Source organism: Brachyhypopomus gauderio, chromosome 12, assembly GCF_052324685.1.
Source record: "Brachyhypopomus gauderio isolate BG-103 chromosome 12, BGAUD_0.2, whole genome shotgun sequence".
Taxonomy (NCBI): Eukaryota; Metazoa; Chordata; class Actinopteri; order Gymnotiformes; family Hypopomidae; genus Brachyhypopomus; species Brachyhypopomus gauderio.
The window spans coordinates 16,781,713-16,806,933 of NC_135222.1; the positions used below are offsets into that span (position 1 = coordinate 16,781,713).

General features: G+C 42.8%; 1 protein-coding gene across 4 annotated transcripts in view; it reads right to left on the reverse strand.

Moving 5' to 3' along the window:
* The window catches only part of sipa1l2 (signal-induced proliferation-associated 1 like 2), a 72,172-nt gene that overhangs the window by 44,104 nt on the left and 2,847 nt on the right, over positions 1 to 25,221 (reverse strand). For all 4 annotated transcript variants that reach the window (XM_077023322.1, XM_077023321.1, XM_077023320.1 and 1 more), the window contains exons 2-4: positions 5,763 to 7,264; positions 5,530 to 5,657; positions 4,545 to 4,733 (exon numbers count right to left, since the gene is read on the reverse strand). In XM_077023322.1, coding sequence (XP_076879437.1) covers positions 4,545 to 4,733; positions 5,530 to 5,657; positions 5,763 to 7,089 — 1,644 coding nt within the window. In that variant the 5' untranslated portion in view covers positions 7,090 to 7,264. The remainder of the gene's footprint in view (positions 1 to 4,544; positions 4,734 to 5,529; positions 5,658 to 5,762; positions 7,265 to 25,221) is intronic.

The window sequence follows — 25,221 nt, forward strand, 5'->3', positions numbered from 1 at the left end:
CACACACATCTTTGAGCGCGAACTAGTCCCTGGATTTTTCACATACATGCACATATGTGGTATCAAAACGTTCAGAAGAGTCTGAACTTTAAAATGTATCCAACAAAAATGCTAATTTCTTCACTACCTAGTCAGTATAAGCCAATCAAATGAGGGGGCGTAAATTCAATAGTAAATTTTGCGCATATGGAGCTCTAACTTAAGAAAACTTGCATGTAATGAGATGGCACTTCACAGACAGCTTCCCTGTGAGGGTCTGGGGCAGCTCGCAGAGGTTGCCATACCTCACCTGCTAGGGGGCGGTATAACATGCAAAAATTTGCCCCATGCACTCAGATTGGCTGATCCACATGAAACTTGGCAGACATCATCTATGGGCCTCTGGGAACCAGGTCCTAAAGCAGACATGCCATACTTCCAAAATGGCTGACGTAATCGGCCAATCAGTGATCGGCACGCGTTTGACAGGCTTACCATTGGTCGATTTGCACGAAACATCTTGGGTGTGGACAAGTGCACACCCCCTATGACATAATCCAGCCGGGTGTCGATTGGCCACTGGGGGGCGCTATTGCAAAAAAAGCAAGTATATCCCCTACATAATTCCACTTGGGAACATGCAATTGGACTCTTTTGATTCCTTGCAGTAATGCGAACAACTTTCCCATTACATGTCCTATTAAAAAATGCACAGTTTATTTACAGTTATTAATAGTTTGAAATCATCACTTTTCATACTGCTCCTAGGATTTTCATACTATCATGTCAAGCAAAGTCTTATAATACTCTACAGAGTGTGAAATCAAAAAACAATCCAAAGATTTTGGATTTGAGGACACTTATACCTGCTAAATATTTTTTTAATGGACAGCATCGATACATACAATATTCATATTCTTAAAGCTCTTTCATATTTTATCCAATTCTGACCAAAATGCACAAGCCCATTCAGAATCCCATCCTGAACAAATTTGTCAAGTTTCATCTAAATCGGTTATCGTATGGCTCTACAGTGCAGTATTATATACAATGCATAAGAATGCATGTAAAGTCCCTCTGTCACCTTCTCCTTCTCACACGCACGCAAGCTGAAACTCACACTCTCAGTCTCTCTCACACTCTCACCCACATTCCCCCTCCCATCTCTGTGCCCTAAGTAAACATTGCTCTGGCTACCTAGATCTCTCTGTGTCTATTAACCAGGCACACACACATACAGGCACAAGCAGGCCTTCCTATAGCATTCACAATGACACTTCCCTAGCCATACCCACCCATATCTCAGTGACTAACACATGCTCATACAAACTGATATTTGGCTTCTTTTTTGTCTCTCTCTCTCACACAAACACACAGACACACACACCTTTATACCTATATGTATGTATAGTTTCTATGTATACTTATGTATGTATGTATTAGTATATGTTGTCATAGTTTCAGTACATACACTACCACACACACACACACACACACACACTTCTACCTAAATGCATGTATAGTTTGTATGCATATCTGTCCAGTCATAACAGTCATGTCAGTCCAGTCATGTCAGTCATTTCAGTCCAGTCATATCAGTCATGTCAGTCCAGTCATGTCAGACATAAGTCATGTCAGTCATATCAGTCATGTCATTACAGTCATGCCAGTCATGTCACTCATTCCAGTTATGTCAGTCATATCAGTCATATTACTTTTGTTCATCATGCCAGTGATGTCATTTCAGTCATATCAGTTATGTCAGTCATGCCAGTCATGTCAGTCATGTAATGCCAGGCTTTGCAGACTACATTCATACTTTGAATACACGGGCAGTCATGTTAGGCGTGCAAGGTGTGCAAGGAGTGAATTAACAAAGCATAGTCTCTGGCACCCTCAATCTCTCTCTGTCTGTAATATACAGGCCCAATCATGTATAGACACATGCAGGCCTTCCTATATTGTTCACATAGATGCAGCCCTAGCCAGATGTGCTATTTCTGTGTCTCCCTTTCTGACACACGCAGATGTCATCACACACTATCTGTAGAGCACACACTGGCCAAACCCAAACAGCTTCTTTTCACTTTTAGGTCTAAAGGACCTTTTGGGCTTCCTTTTGCCTATTGAGGCCAAAATATGCCTATTTGTGTGTGAACCCGCCAATCGCCGCTTGCGGCTATATTTATTATTGTTGTTGTTGAAAATATATTACAATATAAACATTTTACTCTATCAGTGTTTCTGTTACTGTTATTTTTTTTATTACAAATACATTAATATTTTTATAACAACAACAATAATAGCTATTAATCCAGTTTAACTTATTTTCTGCTCTTCACACTTATTCTGACAGTTCAGCCATACTATGTCTATATTCATGTCCATATCCCATCAGTGGTAATGATGACGCTCTAAAAAACCTCTCAACCTCTCAGATCAAAGGGCCTTATGTCATCCACTTAAAACATTCATAGCTATTAATACCAGGTAAGAGTATATGTACACATTTGTGGCAAGCAGGTACTAAATAAGCAGTTATTTTTTTAAGATCAAAGCAATAGGGTTAGGGTTTAGGGGTTAGGGTGACTCCTCCAGGTCCTATCTGCAAAGCAGGCGTCTCATGATTGTTTTCTGTTCTACAGAAGGCCCAATACCAAATCACACAAGTCCCTCATTGCTCTCTGATGCAGAGCAATGCCACATCAACAGCATATGTCATCACTTGTGATTGGCACATGAGTGCATCAAACTTCGACTGTTGCACACTTGGCTAAATATAACTGAAGTGCTGAAATTGGCTATATTAGAGTGGGGGCCTGAACATGCTAACAACATTGCCATCATTACAGGTAATGCAGGGCACACAGCACACATCACAAAACAGACCAGAACCTTAACCAGTGCAGTGAGTGGAGTGCAGTTGTAATATGATCCCTCTTTCTCCTGTGGGTTGCTGCAGCATTCTGAACTCGCAGTATGTGTGAAATAGAGCTCTTTGGGAGAGCACATAAAAGAGCGTTACAATAATCTAGCCTTGATGTGATAAAGGCATGGACACGTTTCTCATCAGCAGGAGAGAGCATGTCTTGGACCTTAGCAATATTTCGAAGGTGAAAATAAGCTATCCTGCATGTAGTCATGATGTGTGATTTAAAGATGAGCTCATTATCAAAAGTGATGCCAAAGTTCTTAATACATAGTTTGGCTTTCAGATTCATTTGATTTAAATGAGTCTGAACAGAATGTTTTTGTGAATCACTACCAATAACAAAAATCTTCTCTTTATTTAACTGCAAAAAACTGTTATACATCTATGTCTGTATATCACCTGTATACTTAAACAGTTAGCTAATTCATTCTTAATGTAAAGTTGAGTGTCACGTGCATATTGTTGAGAAGTAATATCATGTTTGTTATTGATATGGGTTAACATATATAGCTTGAACTGTAAAGGCCCAAGAATTGATCCTTGGGGGACTTCACAAGTTATTTTTTGATGTGTAGATGAAGTACCTAATGCAACATAATAATGGTGCCCATTTAGATAAGATCTAAAGCACTCTAAGACTAAGACACTTAGGCCGGCCCAGTTCTGGAGTGGATCAAGAAGGATTTGATGATCAATCATGTCAAAAGTGGCACTTAAATCTATCAGAAAAAGGACTGAGAGTTTGCTTGCATCTTCAATCTCAGATCATTTACTACCTTAACGAGTGCTTTTCCAATTCACACATAGTACAGTTTAGAGAGAGTGCTTTTAGCCACTATGGACCAAAGTTCTAGAGCTCTCTTCCTGAGGAGTTCAGAGACATTTCATGCCTGTAAAGCTTCAAGAAAAGCCCCTGTTTAGAGCTGGATTTAGGTAAGGATCTAATGGTTAAATTATTTTTATTACATTATTTTACTTAATTACATTTTATGTTTGTTCTTTTTCTAATTATTGTAATAGTGGTGCCATTTTATAATTTTATTGTCGTTTTAAATAATTATTTAGTAGTAATAGTCATTTTTATTATTTTATTACCTTATTTTATTATGTTTGCTTTCTTCTATTTATTCTGTAAATCACTTTAAGTTGCAAGTATTTACGAAGGGTGCTATCTAAATAAAGATTATTATTATTATTATCATCATCATCATCACAACACTGATACTCTTGATTCAATTTATTTTGAATATTGTGAACTGATCATTTTATTAACAATTTTAATCATTTGATCCTGTTCCTAGTAATTAATTTTAATTCCATTAGACTAAAGACCTTTCAGGCAAAAACATTATTCTGCATTTACAATACACAAAAGTGATACTTTTATGATTTGTTTCTATTCAAAATAGTTTTTTTTTAATCCTGAGTAAATCGAAATGTGAATCCAGTATCACTGATCGAATCATGTCATCATGTGCAGAGTGAGTTGTTACACCTGTCAGACGTTTTCACCACTGACATTGCTGACAGTGGCAGAAAGTGTGAAGCTGGAGAAGTGGAAAACAGCAGCTGTTCACTGGAATCACTGGAGCTCCATGGCATTTGTGCACGTTTTAGATTGTCCAAAACTTACCCCCTGCTGGTCCAGTCTGAGTAGCTGCTCTGGGAGTGTGGGTGAGCTGAGGGCAGTGCGAAGGCATTGGAGATTGAGTTCAGGTATTGCATACTCCAGTATGTCCTTCAGAGGCAGGCCACGGGTGGTGCCGTGCTTCGCAGTGGAGGGTACTGCATCTTCCAAGATAGATCCCCGCAAAGTAGTGAGCTGACAGGGTGGTCACAGACAAACAGGGACAGGCAGGGGAGAGACAGAACTGGTATTAAAACTGGTGTTCCAAATCTCAGCACTCGACACATGGATCTGAGTGTTTCTGTACTGCACCTGAGTTCAGGCATCTGAGAATGATGTAGCATTTTAGTTTATAGCATTAGTGTCAGTGCAAAGTCATCCAAGCATCAATTATCCAATCAAAATCTCAGAAAAATTTAAACTCAACTCCCCACATTAGAAACTACATTTGCAGCATTTGGCACCGCAGTCCAGAGCAACTGACAGAAACACTTTGGAATCTCAAGTACATCCATGTTAGCATAAAACTGCAACCTCCAATAACAACAATAAAGTGTTTAATCACTTCAGTGAAAATAATCTAATAAAAAACAGCATATTCAACAAGCAAAATAAATACATTTCCAAAAGTTAAAAGTACAAGCATTATCTGAGCGCCATCTTGATAGCCTGGTCAAAATTCACCAGTCTATTCACTTGAAAGGAGGTAGCCTCACTTCACCCATCCTATAAGCAAACTACCTCACCCATGCTATAACCATACTACCTAACCAATCCTATAACCAAAACTACCTCACCCATCCTATAACCAAAACTACATAAGGGCATTATAGAGTTATTTTATTCTGGTTGAATGGTTCAACTGATCTACACATGTTGTCAGGTTGGGCAAAGTATGCAAAGCATTACTAGAGTACCTCGGATATTCTAGTCCCATTCAAATTAAAACAAAACAAAGCCGTGATGTGTGGTGTGACGCATCCTGGCCTACCTCGCCGGTTCTGAAGATGATTCTGTAGTTGTACTGTGGTCCGTCCCTGCTCTCATCCAGTTTCTCCCTGCGTACACTTAGGGCCACTGGGCCCAGGTTCTCATCTACACCAAAGTAGTTCTGGTGCTCTGTATCATAAGAAAGGTAAACCCTACATTGCAGTGTACAGTAGGACTTTAGAATTTCATAAACATGTAACATTCCAAGGGGCCATATGTTCCTATAATACTTACCTTTGTTATAGAAGAACTTGTGATAGTAGTATGCCCCCATGTCAATGTGTTCGATGATGTAGCGTTTGATGCAATCACGAGGAACAGCATAATTCTCACGGGAAGAGTAATTATCGCGAGGCACCTCCAGTACAGATACTCCCGCATTCGTGCAGTGAGAACTGAGAGTGGACTCAATGGAACAGTTTTCACCTCCACTGCTGTAGGGGGTGCTGTTGGGCTTCACCAGCCCTAGTTTCCTCTCTCCCTCGCCACCTACTTCATTGCGGAAATAAGGGCAGCTGGACACCATACAGTTACTCTTCCCATCTCCGTCATCTAGGTCAGTACAAGCTTTTTGTTCCAGGTCATCACAGCCACCGACGGGTAGAGTATTCTCGCACACAGGTGACACCTCAACACTTTCACCAGAAGAAGCACCAGTTGTGTTTTTACGGCGAGCCAGGTTCCTCCGCCTGGCCACGGCCTCACTAATGTTGAAGAGGACACTCTGGACATCGTAATGTGCAAAACACCTCTGAAAGCTCAAAGTGCAGCCATGTCTGCTACAGTCATCATGATCAGTGAACTGTTTTGGTTCAGTCTTCATAGTCTTAAACCTACGAAATATTGAAGTATCCCCCTTGTCTGATTTCTGCCTTTGTAAGAAAGCCCTGCTGTGAAGTGAGCTGTCCACAAAATCGGAGTAATTTGGCATACAGGTGATGTCACCTCGTGCTATATTTGCAGCAGTTTGCAAGCTTGGAGAAATGGTGGTGTCATAGCACAGGAACTCTGGGAAACCTTGAGGAGGGGGTGCACTGGGCTGTTCTGTGTGTTCAGATGGGTTAGCTAAGGTCCTTTGGGGAGTGAACAACTTCTCAGCAGATAAACCCTGCTGGTCAACAGAGGAGGTGCTGCCATATTCACGGTGCAGGGAAGCACCTGTATTAGGATTAATGGCTGTCTGGTCCATGTCCTCCATGCCAGCATCACTGACGGTAACATCACTGTTGCTTCTTTTCTTGAGTAGGCATAGGCTGTTATCTGGTGAATGCTGGATTAGTTCATTCTTCAGATTAGCCGGAGATTCCTCATTGTGATTGATGATGTCATCAGCATTCTGACTAGGTGTTCCATTCTGGAAGCTTGTGATTAGGCAGTCGTACTTAGTCAGAGGGTTAGGGTTAGGGCTGTGGATACTGTCCTTCCTCTGGGGCCAATCTGACACTCTGGCTCGAACACCCATCTTGGGCATGACTGGGGTTCCCTGTATGTTTGATATGGGAGGGCCCATATTCCCATTTAAGGCTTGGAGCTTTTTAGCAAATAGGTTCTCAGTCTGCATCACTTGAGGAAGGCTCTGAGTTTTCAGACAACTCAGTTCTGCTCTGCAATGATTTAACCCTTAAGGTTAGGGATGGTCATATCTTTATCGTTTCTACAGGAAGCCTTGACAGCCTCTCAGTCACTGAATCTCAAGAGAACCTTCTGCTAATCCCAGGTTGATGTCTTCTAGCACTCTGAAATAGAGAATGAGTCAGTGAGTGAGGGGGGTGGGGGGGGGGGGGGGGGGGTGGGGCAAGAGTACATGAGTGACAAAGAGTTACACAAGAACTTGCAAGTCTCCCAAACCTATTGAGCTGTCTACAGACTACATTTTACGTCATAGTGTGCGCACTCCCGACATGTAGACAGTCCCAATTCTTATATACCTTAAATATGCTACCTACTGAGACACCTTAATCTGGCAGAATTTTAAATCAGCATCAAACGGTTCCTCGGCCGCTAAGAGATTACTGTAATTCACTGAAATGGGCTGAAATAAACATAAAAAATTACCTGCCTTAATTATATGTTTTAATATAAAACCACATAGCATTTATTTTACCGTTTAGGTTAGTTTGTGACCAAACTACATTTTATACAGTTTTGTGCACAGAGGGATTAGGATTTATGCTAGTGAAGTTTAAAGCCTCAAGCTGCTGTTGTGGATAGCCAGCTAGTTAACAAACGTCTTAGCACAACAAGTAGCTTCCAAACGCGAGAATTAAAATTGTGATAAAAATGTGAAGAGGAGAATTCATTTTGCTGAAACAACACTAGAAACTGAGGTAACTAAAGTGTCTATCTGAGATCCAAGTTAGGTAACTAGGTAAGTTAGGTAAGTTTTCCAACTGAGTAATGGATGGATTGTTAATAGAACTGGTACTGAGGTAGATCTGGGTCGTTCACACAGCAGTGGATCTCAACGTTAAACCGACGCAGTATACACCCAAAGGGAAGAATAGCTATATATAATAAATATAAACAATTAATATATATAATGAAAAGGAGAGGTCCATGGACTGATCCTTGTGGGACCGCTTGTTTGATCACAGAGGTGAAGGAGGTGTTTTCAGAAAGATTTTCTTCCAGATTTTACAAAATGTTTACCTGACCCCATTACTACAACATGGCATTGAATGAGCGAGTCACTCTTTATCTGATCTACAGAATACTGATCTTCTGAATTCTGATCTACTGTAAATACAGACCAGTGTTCTAGAGATATACAATCACTAATACCTTCCTCTTCATTCAGGTCCTAATGACCCAAGATATGCCACACACCTTCACCCATACCATTGGCAATCCCTTCTGGGGTTGATATGTTAAATATGCCCCACTACGGCTTGGACAAGTACCACCCCCACAACCCTGAACTGGACTAATGTTTTATTCTGTAGCCGCTTACCCTTAATTATTTTTTATTTTATTTCTATTTTTGTGGTGGTTAACATTGATATTGTACAACAAGCCATGATCATAAACACAGCAGACTGTATGTCATGGTTTGGGATCACAAAAGTGTCCACTGATCATATATAATGTGTGCACATAGAGTCTATATATTTGCACTTATCCACCTTGTTAAGAGTGATCAGCTAAGGAGGAGACAATGCTTCCAAACCATAACCATACCATAATATCCATACCATAACCAAACCATATTATCCCACATCTCAACAGGGAACCAAAAGTTTATCCAATGTGGAATGCAGAGTTATGAGGTGATAATAGACAAATGTATTCTTTGTTTAGCACAATGAAGTTTAGCTTAATAAAATCATCTACATGTTTGAAACTTGCTATTGATATTTTTATTAATTTATTTATTTTAATTGATATTAAAAATTTGATATTTTTAACCCACTGAAGAAGGCATATTCCAGACATTATCAGGTGCTGCAGCAATGGTATTGGCCAACAGCATGGGACAGATCAGAGTGCTTTAGATAAATGGCATAGTCTATGCCAGAGCAAACATATTGGGAACAAAAGATTACTTCATCTTTTCTTATAAGTGTAGCGCCCCCTTTTTAAATGAGTAATGACAAAGTGCCACATGAAAAAGTCCTTATTAATCTGGTGGCATTGATATCAACACAATTTGACAACCTCAGTGAGCATGAAGTCTCCACCATCCACCTCACAGCTCTCACTCCACCTCACACCTCACACGCCACTCCTCACTCCTCAAACCTGTCACTTCCAACACTTTTCCTCCCACCCCCCAGTCTCTCCTCTCACAACCCCACCACACCTCTCAGACTCTCTCACTAAAGATTACCCACGATGCCAGGCAGTATAAAAAGGAGATTTAAATCCAATGTGACAGTTACGTGAGGTAAATCTGTTGTACTCACACAGACTGCACATTTGCATACCTGTGCCAGTCACTGATGAAAAAAAATATAAAATCCTGAACTTGAGCCAAGACTGGTTCTCTGCAGCACGTTTGCTGATTCAACAGTATATGTAAGGATATGTGCACTCAGTTTTCTCCTGCAACGTCAAAATGTCATTTTTTAACAAGCAAAGTAGATCCATTTTCCCACAGAGGAATTAGCACAATGGTGTCTCAGGACTCCACGGTGCCACAGCCTAACTAAGAGCAGAACCACCTGCATATCTCCAGCTTCCTCCAACCTTCACTCCCCATGAGCCATGTGATGTTCACTCCCCATGAGCCATGTGATGTTCACTCCCCATGAGCCATGTGATGTTCACTCCCCATGAGCCATGTGATGTTCACTCCCCATGAGCCATGTGATGTTCACTCCCCATGAGCCATGTGATGTTCACTCCCCATGAGCCATGTGATGTTCACTCCCCATGAGCCATGTGATGTTCACTCCCCATGAGCCATGTGATGTTCACTCCCCATGAGCCATGTGATGTTCACTCCCCATGAGCCATGTGATGTTCACTCCCCATGAGCCATGTGGCCGTAGCCAGCAAATGTTCGGTCTCGACAGGCCGATTCTATTTTTAGAATACAGTGTTAGGGTTACAGCCATTAAACAAGCGTCTACAAATCACTGCATGCAATTCAGTAAAAACTGCTGTAATCCAAGTGCCATTTAGTTTATGTGATACTGAACTTTGCTATGAGACGTACAGCTGAAACAAATACAACATAGCAAAGAAAGGTAAACATGACCCATGACCTTTTCAGTGTCCCAAGGCTATTGCAGAAAATCTACTGGCAAATCTAAACACTCTTCTGTCGAACATATTAACTGGGCTGCTGTTTCTCAATCACCAAAAGAAAATTCACTTCAGTGGGAAACATCTGGACAGTGTAGGCTCCTAAGCTCGGCTCTTGACTGCCACACACAAGCTCAGCTTTCCAAAATCCAGGGAGCTCAATACTCCAACACATCCTCCTAGTGGAACCTCTGTGCGCCCACCTGTGCCCACCTCCCATACCACGGTGTCCTTGTATTTGGCTCCTGACTCCTGGGTAAGCAGCAGCTGCAATCCCTCATCATGAGGTTTGTGTGTGTGTGTGTGTGCATGCGCGTGTGTGCATTTTCTGTTCCCTTTTTAGGTGTAGGCTCTTCACATGCTGTGCATTCCACATCCAGGACAACTATAACGAGAGTCAGCCGTTGTTCCGTCCCAGTGCCTTTCATGCCAGGGGGGATTTTTGGCAAGATTTACTTCCCGACAAAGACATGCAGTAAGACCTACTGGAGTACTTCGCATAGACATTCCTGCACAGGGTCCAATACTGCTCCACAACACCATTACAGCACATAAATACCACAAACACACTCCCAGAACCAAGCAATGCCCAGACTGGATGAAGCTGGAGGCACGTGCAGCCCAGACTGGGTGAAGCTGGAGGCACGTGCAGCCCAGACTGGGTGAAGCTGGAGGCACGTGCAGGCCAGACTGGGTGAAGCTGGAGGCACGTGCAGCCCAGACTGGGTGAAGCTGGAGGCACGTGCAGCCCAGACTGGGTGAAGTTGGAGGCACGTGCAGCCCAGACTGGGTGAAGTTGGAGGCACGTGCAGCCCAGACTGGGTGAAGTTGGAGGCACGTGCAGCCCAGACTGGGTGAAGTTGGAGGCACGTGCAGCCCAGACTGGGTGAAGCTGGAGGCACGTGCAGCCCAGACTGGGTGAAGCTGGAGGCACGTGCAGCCCAGACTGGGTGAAGCTGGAGGCACGTGCAGCCCAGACTGGGTGAAGTTGGAGGCACGTGCAGCCCAGACTGGGTGAAGCTGGAGGCACGTGCAGCCCAGACTGGGTGAAGTTGGAGGCACGTGCAGCCCAGACTGGGTGAAGCTGGAGGCACGTGCAGCCCAGACTGGGTGAAGCTGGAGGCACGTGCAGCCCAGACTGGGTGAAGCTGGAGGCACGTGCAGCCCAGACTGGGTGAGGCTGGAGGCACGTACAGCCCAGACTGGGTGAAGTTGGAGGCACGTGCAGCCCAGACTGGGTGAAGTTGGAGGCACGTGCAGCCCAGACTGGGTGAAGTTGGAGGCACGTGCAGCCCAGACTGGGTGAAGTTGGAGGCATGTGCAGCCCAGACTGGGTGAAGTTGGAGGCACGTGCAGCCCAGACTGGGTGAAGTTGGAGGCACATGCAGCCCAGACTGGGTGAAGCTGGAGGCACGTACAGCCCAGACTGGGTGAAGCTGGAGGCACGTGCAGCCCAGACTGGGTGAAGTTGGAGGCACGTGCTTTGAAGCCTGTAACAGGGCAGTGTGGGGAACAGCAGGAGAAGAATGGAACGGACTAGAAAAGAGGACTTTTGTATTGACACAATTAACATATAAACAAAGGAACTTTACAAATAAGCATGTTGGGGGTGTTCTATGGACAGCAGCTGAAAGGAAGTCCATCGTACTCTCCTGAGGTTTAGGGTTAGGTAACAGTAACTGGCCTGTACCATTTATTCAAATATTCTTGAGTGTTTTGAAACAAAGTCTACTACAAACGAACAGAGGATTAAGGTTAAAAGGACAGATATTCAGAGGACAGAGGTTAAGGGGAGAGAGCGTGTTGCAGGGCCTTGCACATCTCTAGTTGCACATAATCGAAGAGGGACATTTTTCCATGAGAATGGGCTGACTCCTCCCAGTACTCATGCTTAGCACGAGATCCAGACTGTATGCATGTACATCAGAACATTTGTGTAATTTCTTCCCTCAGAAGAATCTGTAGTGCATAGAATTATCCCAGTCTTTCCTTCTCCATGCTTTGTTCTGTCAATCTAATGAGTGCATTAAATGAGCCACAGGGCAGAGTGTCTGAACACAGCTCTGGGCCTGGATCAGCTGTTAAAACAAACAGAGCATCAACACGCACATGCACACAGTATCTGGTCTGCCAATACAACTGTCTGCTACGAAGTCTCAGGGCAAATAAGGGGGCTGGGGGAGAGGGGAATTGGGTAACCATGGGGTGAACAGAAAGTAGGGCTGAACGATTTTGGAAAATAATCTAATTGCAATTTTTTATCTATAAATTGCGATTGCGATTTAAAATCGCGATTTTTCCCCATTGTTCCACTTCTGGAAACTCTGTTTGGGGGGGGGGGTGTAAACAGAGGCGGTCTTTGCATAGAGGCGTTGCTAGGCAATTGCCTTGGGCCCCTCCCACTGTAGGGCCCCCTTGTCTAGCTAAAGCCAGGTTCACACTACACGACTTTTCAGTCGTCAGGTTTTTGTGCCGTTCGCACTACACGACTGGTTGTGCTGTAATCGCAAGTCTTTCAGTTGTGGCTTTCACACTACATGACTGATCGGTGACGTGGGCTCACGAATTAAACGACTGGGGAATCGCAGACTCATCTGGCTGCCGTCCAAAAACACGAGAACACGAAAATGAAACACTCGCGAGAACCAGCAACACCACGAAGAAAATAAAAACAACGTACATGTACTCCACATTTTCGTTATTATTATTTTTTTACCGTTTAACCACTCCATAGTCCCAACATAGATATAGTCAATCGCACTATTTCTCCAGTGCTGTCACAATAACTTAAACACAGTCTTGTAGTAAAGTTGTATGAAGCTAGACGCTGCTGTTGACTCACAGTCGCCGACTGGGCTAGATATGAAACATGCTAGATATCTGCCGGTCGTCTGCGATGAGTTGGCGACCACTCGGCGACGGCTCGGCGAGCGTCTTTCAGCAGTTCACACTACACGACTGAGCGAGCACCGAATGATCCCCGATTTGCGTCCGACCACAGTTTCTGTCGGCGATCTACAAAAACAGTCGGCGACTGAAAAACCAGCCTAAAATCTTGTAGTGTGAACCTGAACTTATTTCTCGCATATTAATGTTGATGGGCCCCCTAGCTAAATTCGCCTTGAGCCTCCAAATTGCTAAGTCCGCCACTGGGTGTAAAATGGACTAAATTTAAGTATTATTATTATATCGTGATCGATCGATCGCCTGTGGTTGGCGCCAGAGCGAACTACTAATTTTTTAGTCTAAGACGCTCAATGCGTGAGAGTTGGCAGCCCTGCAGGTATAGCAACTTGGCTAAAATATGTGCGTGAGGGCGTTTGGTAGCGCATATCCAGTGTGTTTAACAAAGCCATGAAGCCGGGCTTGTTCACTATATTAACGGGCATCATGTCTTTCACTATGAACTTCGTTACTGCCCGAGTTATTTCAGCGTGCCGCTTCGAATTACATCCATAAGGAGTTACACTTTCAAACGGTTCGGTCAGTGAACCCTGTCTGCTGGACCGCGGTCAAGCTATCCGCGCTTTCGCGATTCATCCGCACTTTAAATCCTATTGCGCCTATATGCGTGATTTTACGGTATTTCGCTGCTCACCGCATACTAAAGCTGTATAAGCGCAGAGAAACACTTTGGCGTATTTGAAGATGCAGCACTGGTCGTTGGCATTTTAGCCTTACAAATATCATACGAGGCTTTGTGGTGTTTTTTAATGCTGAAGGTTTGTAGTGTTACCTCGCGTCGTAGCAACAGTAGCAAGGCATGTTTTGCAGGGTACCTGACGTTGAGCAGCATTTTTTTTAAAGCCAAAGTAATTTCACACAACTTATGTGCTGCCCCTCTTTGGTATTAGACTTTCAGTTGTGTCAGCTTCTGTCGAGCCTGAAGCCATTGTGCAACAAGTTAAAGTGCGCTGTGTTAACTTCACTTCTCCACCTCCCTGCCTCCTGCTCGGGTTTGCTCCGTTCGTCCTCGGCTCGCTCCCAAGTCACGTGACCAGTTTAAATCGCAGCCTGTGCGATTAGACAATCGCGTTTTAAAAAATCGCGAAATTATCGCAAATGCAATTAATCGTTCAGCCCTAACAGAAAGTGTGAACTTTACTGTTCATTACTGTACCTACTGCTGATCCGACACAATGCAGACACGCAGCAGAGGCCACAGCAGCTAACCCAAACTGGGCTTGAAGTGGTGTATTACCAGCACCTGCTGGACTAGGACACAGAGAGAGTTAGGGCTAAGTTTAGGGTTTAGAGTTAGGGTTAGTTAGTTAAGGGTAAATATAATCCTAACCTTCCTCATGCCTGCACACTCGGGCATATACCCAGTTCCCCTGACCAGAGCAGTTTTGCTATATGAAGGCTAGAATACCCCAGTTTCAGTCAAGATAATATCTGCCAGATCAATCACAAATGACACTGATCTTACATATATTGAGCAATAATAAGTAATAAGGGTTGTGTAGTAAATAAGTCTTCATCCAGTCACTCACATTTGTCTAGTTTTCATGCAAAGCTTATTACAATTTTTATGGTTACTGCCATAATTTCAAACACCTTGTGACTTTTGAAGAAACTTGTTCAACAAGTGTTGACGTAATGGTTGATCTGCCACACAAAGCCCATCGGTGCAGAGACATTTCACCAGAATTTCACTAGTGTTTGATGTGAGGAGAGAAAACCCACCTGTCTGGCAACACTCACACTAACTATGGATGCATACCCACAGCCAATCACATGTGCACACACATGCACTTACAGGTTGTTTAGACTTTAGATTTAAACACGAAACAATGGTGTGATCGAATGTCCTGTCAAGAAGAAAAACAGGTACAGGAGTGAGTGGACACTAGTCTTCAGCACTAAGCACAGCAGCACAAATGACATTCCAGTCCTTCTGATGTTCTACCCCAGGACAGCAGAACATAATTCAGAAAGGCCTGTTGCACAGGAACAGCTAAACTAGGGTCTCTATGCAATCATATGTGATCAGACATGTATCACCAGCTATAAGGAGTCAGAGAATAAACACATATTTCATGAAGCACTGTCCTCAAAAAGGCTATAACTATAACAACCAGGAGCACCTAAACTTTAGTGCTCCTGCGTTGAGGAGCAGGTCTGTAATCTGGGCTCTGGTTTGAAGAGCAGGTCTGTAATCTGGGTTCTGGGTTGAGGAGCGGGTCTGTAATCTGGGTTCTGGGTTGAGGAGCGGGTCTGTAATCTGGGTTCTGGGTTGAGGAGCGGGTCTGTAACTTGGGTTCTGGGTTGAGGAGCGGGTCTGTAACTTGGGTTCTGGGTTGAGGAGCGGGTCTGTAACCTGGGTCCCGAGTTGAGGAACAAGTTTGTAATTTGTGTTCTAGGTTGAGGAGTGGGTCTATAATCTGGGCTTTGGGTTGAGAAGCTGGTTTGTAAACTGGGTTCTGGGTTGAGGAGCAGGTCTGTAACCCTGTACATCTTTGCCTTTGTACATCTGGTTTTAAATGTGCTCCAGGTTTCTTTCTGACACACTGCTGCTGTCCACATCTTACCTGGGTGATTAGCACAGAATAAGAGAAAACATTGTTAAACATTGCAAGCAAATCAGTTATAGAGGAAGCAGAGAAACAAGAGCTTACTCGTCCTGTTCCATCTGCACTTCCACTCCCTCCAGCCACACCCACTCCCTCTAGGCTTAGGTTTCCACCCCTAAAGAGTCATTCCGATGGAGTCCAGAGTCGAAGAAAAAAAACTACAACACTATGCTTTCCAGGGAAAAAAAAAACACAACAACAAAACTCTCTCAGTCAGCCTGGTGTCAACTAGAGAAACCCTCCAACAGTACACAGAGCCCCAGCACAGAGCTTCTTTGGACAGGCTGCAGCTGTACTAGTGGGGAGCTTCTTTGTCTTTCTTAAGAGGTCTTTTCTCCAGAAAAGGAGGAGTTAGCAGGGCAGCCCAAAAAAAGCTTTCGGGAAGAGGGTCTACTGGGAGCATGGATGATATGTGGGCAGAGCCATATGCTGCCGTAGCAGATATCAGGACTTCCTGTAGTGCACAGGGTGAACGGAGGACAAAGCTGAGGAGAGATGTGCTGCCTACCCAGAGGATCAGCTGAATTAATCACAGCCTCCACTGCGGCCTTACACACACACACACACACACACACACACACACACACACACACACACACACACACACATACACACATACACACATACACACATACACACATACACACATACACACACACACGGTTGCACATGCAGGAAAGTGTGCTGACACACACATTCCCATGCACTGGTAGATCACCTGATTAACCCCTCTGGTAGATAGTCTAATTAACCCCTCTGGTAGATCACCTGTTAAACCGAGAAACAGCAGTAATGTTTATTGACTGGTCTTCACTACAATGCAAAGTCTGAGAACTCACTCTTACTCTGTCTGCAGTCAACTGGAAACAATACTAAGCCTAACCCCTAACTCTAACATACCCAGAACCCTGCTGAGCTCCACCACTCTGTGCATCCTGTTCACATCATACATTATTACAAACTCCATTGCTATACATTCAGATACATCATACATTAGCTTCTAACCTCCTTCATGATGTCACACAGACATTTCAACATGAACACCCCAAGTATTTTGATCTGTTACCGTTTTTTCTATTTGAAATTTGGCAGCTGAGGTTTAAGAGTGAATTTACTTAAAAGATACACACATTTATCATGTACCATTGCACACACACGTCTCATACCCCAGTTATACTGCACACTAATTTATTTGCACACTGATTTTACATGCAACTGCAGCCAAAGTGCCAAAGCAAAAAATGCGTGATGCTGGGCGGAAGGTGTGATATGGTTTAGGTGTGATATAGTTTCTTTGCCCTGTCCCCAACTCCTGCTCCCGTCTCTCACCCCTTTGATGCACTGAATTTAAGGACTTTATTAGGTGTTTGATCACATTGCAGATCTCTATTACGAAAACGCTGCCAGATTCATGCAGCTGTATAAAAGTTTGACTGCATGTGCTGAGATGGCTGAATTTCAGAAAGAACATGTATATTATATGCATGTTTATGCCATGTTCTCCAATTCACTGCATTTCAAAAAAAAATATCTATCATGGTTAATTTACTACATGTAAATATTTAAATATAAAAACTGACATTTTAAACCATCCTCATCACTGAATTTAGAATAAATATGTATAGGCTAAAAAAAAAAAATCCAATAACAAGGTTGGTTCTCTCCTGCCTCGACCAAGAATCTCAAGAATCACACTTTTCTGCAAACTAGGCATCTCAAAACTGCCAAGTGTCTCTCCACTCTTCCCTCCAGTTATGGAGACAGAGGCACAGACAGATGCACGGGTGGGGGTGGGGACACGGGTGGGGGCACGGGTGGGAATGAGGAAAGAGAACAGCTGCAGCTAAAGTGGAGGTGTTGGATCTTAATGATTGGCTGCTTCTCTGACTGTGTATTGTAGGTCATGGCAACAGCTCTGACATGACTGCATGGCATTTGAGTCTAAATGGGTCTGATGTTCGGTGCTTCCTCCACAACATGACTAGTTTCCCACAGCCCAGAAAGCCTAATAGTCAGACAACACCCCCCTAATAGTCAGACAACACCCCCCTAATAGTCAGACAACACCCCCCTGGTGTTTCATCCTCTTCTCCTTTTGGTTCCTACGTGATGGGTAAACACTGGGCAGTTAGTAACATTTGGTGAAGATGACATAACAGCTGCTTACAGCCACAGATTGTTTTCCATGTGATGTTTTCAGTAACGGGTGTGAAAGTGTGAAAGTAACGGGTGCAGAGGAGCAGCTGCTTCTCAGTGGTGAGCCAGACCTCATTTTAAACATTGAACGTAGGCTTCTCACTGCATTTGAAACAGTGAAGCAGTTCTGCCAAGAAATGAAAGACATTGTTAGGAAAGAACAACCTCATGATGGGTTTAATAATCCTAGATCAAATCTAGTCTTGGACGAGCAACAAAGAATACAAGCTTAACTTGTATTTGCATTGAAGAAGGAGAGAGGAACCTAAGGAAAGAGAGAGGAACCAAGCAACCTGTTATAACCCTAACCTGAAGAAGATCTGCTACTGGCAGGAACACAAGGGCTCTGTACCTCACACTGAAAAGCACACCACTCAGGAAGTAACGCCATTTCTGTTAGATTCTCCAGATGTTCCATTTGCTTATTCATCTCTTTCTTTCTCCCTCTTATTCTCCCTCCCTCTGTCTCTTTTCTTTCTCCCCCTCTCCTTCTCTCTCTCTCTCTCTCTCTCTCTCTCTCTCTCTCTCTCTCTCGCCCCCTCTTCTCTTTGTCATGTCCTTCCTTTATTCTTTTCTTCCCTCACTCCCTCTGTCTGTCTCTCTTTCTCTCTGTTTGTCTGTCTCTCTATCTCCCTCCCCATCTTATTCCTTCCTCTGTAACAACCCTGTCTGCACTGAGAGGGAAGTCATTCAAGGTTGCCCTCTGACCTTTAAATCTGCTGAGGATAATGATCCCTTGAACAACACAAACAGAGAAAGAAAGAAGGAAACAGAACTTGGTGACATTTACAGTTAGCATGTGGATGTAGAGAAACCTGTTAAATGCCTCTAGGTGAAAACATTAAAACTGAAACAAGCTACTACATGTATGTTACTGTGTATTCAGAGTGCACTTACAGTCTGAATGGTCCATGTTCATATGATCCACTGCATGTATTCAGAGAGGAGAGTTTGTGTGTTTATGTGTACATGCATGCAGGCACTCCAATGAAGACCATTCTGTCTGTTGAGTCAGTAAAGGCTACTATACCAACCATACACACCATCTGCTGTATCCTACACACATAGAGCATCACATGACAACTGGAGAGGCTGTTCAGGATTACCGGACAGGCCACTGGGACCAGTCTGTTCTCTCTGGAGTCAGAATGTCAGGAAAGAACAGTGTCAGGTTAGGGATACACTCTCCATGCGTGTCATGTGGACTGCTGTGTCTATAGTCTTATGTTTATACTGTTGCAACAAATTTCCCTCTGGGATTAATAAAACTAGCCTGCTATTTGGGTTTAATAAAACTAGCCTGCTATCTGTGGTTTGGTGTCCATAGAGAATGTTACATTCTCTGCATCCCTTAACCCTAATCCTAGCACCTAACCCTAACCCCCACACCCCCCCAGATCACACGAGTAATTATCGTGTGGCTGACATCGGCATTGGGTCATATGTCAGTCATGGTTACATCCAATCAGAACACCCTATCTAGGCCTAGAGTGCAACAGTTCTTACTACTTGTGCAGACATGTTATGGTTAGGATGAGAGCATAACCCAATATCTAAAACATCATCGATGGTAACCTTATTTTTCAGATTGTGACCTGGTTAAAATAAAATCTACAATCAATCAACAATCAAAAGAGTATCATGCATATAATTTGTAGTTTAGTTCATTAGACACAGAAAACAACAAAAAATGACTGCCCAAAACATACTTATGTAAAACCTACAAAACACTGAACCTATGACGAAAACACCAAAACAGAATGTACATAAACTACTAAAACAATAAGTAAATAATTGAATGACTAAAAGACCATATGTGCATGGAATTATGGATATGCATTAATGTATTAATCTGTTAATTTGTTTTATAGTGCTTCTGTTACAGTCAGAACAATCACCAAGGTTTCGTTTCACCAACCCCTAAGCCCATTCCTTAGCCCATAACACAACCACTAACCCCATTCCTTAGCCCCGGCCTAACCCAACCCCTAACCCCAATCCTTAGCCGCTAACCCAACCCCTAACTCCAGAATGGGTCTGTGCCACTTAATGCCACTTTAAAAATAAAAATAAAAAAACACCACCACTAATCTGGGCTTAGATTCCTGCCACACCTCCGTCTCGCCTGATAAAGACACCTCCGTCTCACCTGATAAAGACACCTCCGTCTCACCTGATAAAGACACCTCCGTCTCACCTGATAAAGACACCTCCGTCTCATGTATGTGTATGAGGGTGTGTATGAGGGTGAGGAATTAATAGGGAACTAGATAGAAAAATGAAGAATAATAAATTGAGTGGCACAGAGATATAAAGAGGCAAAGTAGATTTCAAGAAACACACACTTAGAGAGGCAGACAGGCAGGCAGACAGACATGCAGACAGGAAGCAGAATACAAGACTGAAGAGAGAAAGATATGACAAAAGGCTCCAAATTATCACTATTCATAATTCATCAATTCATCCAGACTTCCCTACTGAGATGTCACTTTCACGGGGGAAAAGCACCACAAGGGGGAAGATGCTACTCCAGCATCCTTTGAACCCCACAGAATGGGTTCAAAGGTCTTTGCCACCAAAAGCATGGCCCCAGCAATATTCCAAAGCATATCACCAGGGGGTGTTCTATGTCCTAGTGCATAAGCCCAAACAGCAGTGACCAGATCTGTGTGATTAACTTATTCAAAGATTCATGATGGAAAAGTATTTTAGGAGTGAGGTATTGTGCTGTCAGAATGTGACATGCTCTATTCAAAATTGCCCTACATCAGTAAAAACACATTGAGTGACTTGCAAATTTTTATAGTAAACCCTTACTAAAAGGCATTTATCAGTGATTTAACTTCCATAATAGTTTTCTCTGCCATAGATTCTGTTCCAAATCCACTTAATAAAATGTCTGTCCTTAGTTAATCTAGCATTGCCAATTTTAACATGGGCATATATATGGCGCAAATATTTGATGATGGTATGGGTGAGACCTTTCATGCAGAAATGAGATTTAAGTTTTTAAAAAAGTAATTCTGTATTCTGGGCTGTTGTGGCCCATATGTACACACACCAATGTACACGCCCACTAGAGGTCTACAGAGGTCACACTAGATGTATATCAGGCTGATATATGCCATTTTAAATATATCAGCATGGGCCAATATCTGTGTTGAGTAGCGCAGATTTAAAGTCGGCACTAACTAGCTAACTTCACTAACTTGAACTGTAGTCAAAAACTATCACCAGCTTGCTAGTTTAACATCTTAGCCCCAATGTTATAAGTTAGAGATGCACAAAATATTTAGCAACTGAAATGAGTATTACCAAAATGATTTACACTAAAAGAGATTTTTTAATGCTGCTAAGTCTTAAGTCAGGTATACTAAAACATTTAAGTTTTTATTCAGTTGGTTACTTAAGGACTTTGTTTTATATAAAATGCATAAAGTTGTTCGCAGCACTATTATTTGTTTTGTTTTGTTTTATACATTTTACTTTTTAGAATTTTCAAGTCAGTGTGCATCCACATATTATTAGTGTGATGTTGTAGCATGCAAATAAAACAAAAAACGTCTAGATATCGCGCAATAAAATCGGCAGAACATATCGGCTATTGGTTGACCCTGACCTTTAAACATCGGCATCGATTGTAGAAGAATCCATATCGGTCAATCTCTAGCACACACACCCCCACGTACACACCCATGTGTCCACAAACCCACGTGTCCACACACACACACACACACACACACACACACAACCACCCGTGTGTCCACACACACCCACCTACGTGTACACAGACCACAGCTGAACAAACTGTTGAAATAAGCATTCTGTTTATAGCCCATCACTCCACAGCAGTGCAGCTACACAGAAGCACAAGCCCCTGTATTTATGATCAAAGGCCACTCACAAAAGGAGTCTTCAGGATTACATGTTTAATCAGCTCAGTCACAGACACCTACGCAAAGCCACAAAGAGCATAAAGGTCATGGGAATTACACACTGATCCATCAAAAGGGACAAACAAGTTCCAACATGCTCGCCACTCCAATGGCTCTGATTAACATGCACAGAATGGCCATGATCCAAATTTAAACTCAATACAAAAGCCAAAGGGAAATGAAGACGAGAGAACAGGCAGTCCATCTTGATCCATCCTGTGCTCACATGAGTAAGAGTACCGTAATAATTTTGTCTTTTTGCAAATGTGAGAGTTCATCACTCAACTTCATGACTCATTTTCTTTGGAACCACCATGACAACCAGTAAAAAGTATAATATAGACTCTGTTTCTTCAACATGAGGCCGTACAGTGCCTATACGTTAATATATCTTCATGTACCTGTCAATCATCCGGACATGTGGTGGAAAACTCACAACTGGTGGAAATACAGGACCCGAAGAATCAAGCAATTTAAAACAAGTGGCACTGATCACATTTACACTCTAACCCACAACGTCCTCTTGCAGAATTAGCAAGACTAGTCAAGCCTGAATTAGCTGCACCTCAATTGCACAACATTTTTCATGCAAATCTTAACAGTACATTGCACAGAACAGCAAATTTTCTCAGTCAGACACTGAATCATGCATGGCTCATCTAAGGCTCTCATCTGCTTGGCAGCAGGACAGAATGCAGATTTAGCATACATCTGTGTTTCACAAAGGAACCAACCCTAGTTAACCCTAACCAAAGACTATTACACTGCTCAAACAAACTAGCAGACTGAGTGTAACAAGAAACACTGTGGTGTACAATTTTTAGAGATATATAAACACATAAGTGAGAATAGTGTTGGTACAAAGCCCTAAACAGAAAATGTCAAGAGATCCCCATCTTGGGATCTCTGCCGCTCTTGAACAGAGAGCAGGTGACGGCTTAAATACCAAAGAGATAAACAACACCTTAAGAAATCACATCTTGAGCATGCAGAACATTTTTTTACATGATTCATCAGACCACCTTTTTACACTCCTTCATGGTCCAGTTGTTATGCTCAAGTGCCCTTAGTAGGGGCTTTTGCCTTTGAAACAGTGGTCGGCATGGTCACCCTGTACCAGAGATATTCAAAAGTCCAGATCAAGTCCAAGTCTTTAAGCTAGACTCCAAATCAAGTCTCAAGTCAATACCAGAATAAGCTTGGGGACAGGGAACTGAAAATAACCATTTTAAATATTTCATTGGTAGCTCCAATGTTTGATGTTTAAATGGCTACTACGGTAATTGGGGCTACTACTGTAGCTCCAGCTAGTACTTAGCTAGCTGTAATGACGGCTAAGTGTCTAATGTGAACTAAACAAACCTATCCGTGTGTTTTAGGTGCTTATGAAGTTTGATGTGGTCGTTCCAGTGTCTTTAATTTGTTTCCCCACATTCATTACACATTGCGTCTTTTGGTTTGTCCAAGGATTTTAACTCCCTGTAGTATGGTACTCCAGCCGTAACTATTGCAACTCTCGTTTGCTTTGACGCTTCTCACCGATTTCCCGCCGGTGATACGCGGATGTTGTGATACGTCACGAGAAAAGGGGCTGTGTTCCAAATCATCAAAACAAAAGTAAGGAATAATTGCAAAATAAACACACAAAAGAAAGTATTTTTCCTATAACTCGGACACAGCACCTGGATAACGGACTCACTCTTATTGTTCACAAGTTATTTTAAAACAAGTCCAAGTCAAGACAGTCTTTAGGGACGAGTTTCAAGTCAAGTCTGAAGTCTTTATGTAGGCGACTCAAGTCGCTCACTCGAGTGCCCATCTCAGCCCTGTACCCAGTCTGTACCTACTCAGGCCCATATGAATCATGCTGCAGTGTGTGCTGACACAGCGTTCGCTTTTATACCTATTAACTTTTTCAGCAATCTGCTGAGTCTACAGTTGTCCTTCTTTAGGCCACTACTGGCAGGTCTTAACCACAGTGCACAGGGACATCACCATGATCACCTGCAGTTCTGGAGACTTTGGGCGGTATGGCCAAAAATCACAATCACAATTTTATCCCAATAAAATTACCTACATCTAACACTGTCACAGCTTTTAAATAATATCCCTCTAAAAAAAGCCAGACTGAATACATACATGTGTAATAACTGTGTGGGTGAGCAATATACAGAGAGATTAAACAGATCTCTGTCCACATTGGAAAAACATTTGTGAACATCTGCACACTTTTTATTTTATCTTGAACATTAATATTAAATTAGACTAATCAGATTCCAGGCGAGTTTGTTTTATTTCACAAGGTCTCAATTCGAGTTTGAACTGAAAATCCCATTTTCTAACATTTGCCGTAAAATTGCACATTTACAGCCATTACACACATTTACAACCATTACACACATTTAATAATAACATTTCCTGCCATTTATTCATTTTTTTCATTTTCTCTTAATAGCAAAAAAAATCCCTCTCCATTCTGCACAATAGGGTATACAGGATTAAAGGAAATTGGAATGAGTATAGGCTGACTACAGTCATCAGAACTGGAATGATGGAAAAGTTATTTCTTCCCCATCCTGACTACACTCATAGTACATTTAACCCATCGCAGTCAACATTAAACTGCAACATGGCATCAAGTCAGTAGTTAAATACATGACAGCTGAACCTGTTTGCCTAGTTGTGCCAGGAATGGCAGGCCTAAACTGGCTTTAAGTGGTTCAAGGAGCCTGGGCATGGTGCAGGATGCCAAGATGTCCACAGAGCTGCTCAGCTGGAAGCCAGGACGGATTAGAGCTGGCGGCAAGATGGAAAACCTTCTCCCAACTGACTAAGACGCAAAAACCCGATAATTGGGAACCGAGAGCCATCATATAATGTAATCCCTTATCATCTCCATCTGAGAGCTCCTACATCTGGACATCAGAGAAGGAAGTGACAAAAACGGAACAAACAGGAACATAGCCGTTATAGCACTACCAGGGAAGCCCATGTTCAAATTTGATACACAACTGACTCTCAGCATACTGGTCACATTAGGCAAGCTAGAGTCACATGGCAGGAATTACATTTAAGTCCATTGTTAACCCTTTACGAACACTATTTAGCTTGATCCTATTAAAATCCTCTTCTATTTCATTAAACTGCCGGCACACAAACACACAAATACCTGTGGCCACTCTCAGCCTAAGAGCAATAGAGTTAGTGGGGTGCACAGTTCCTTTCCTGTGTGCAGGCAGGGGA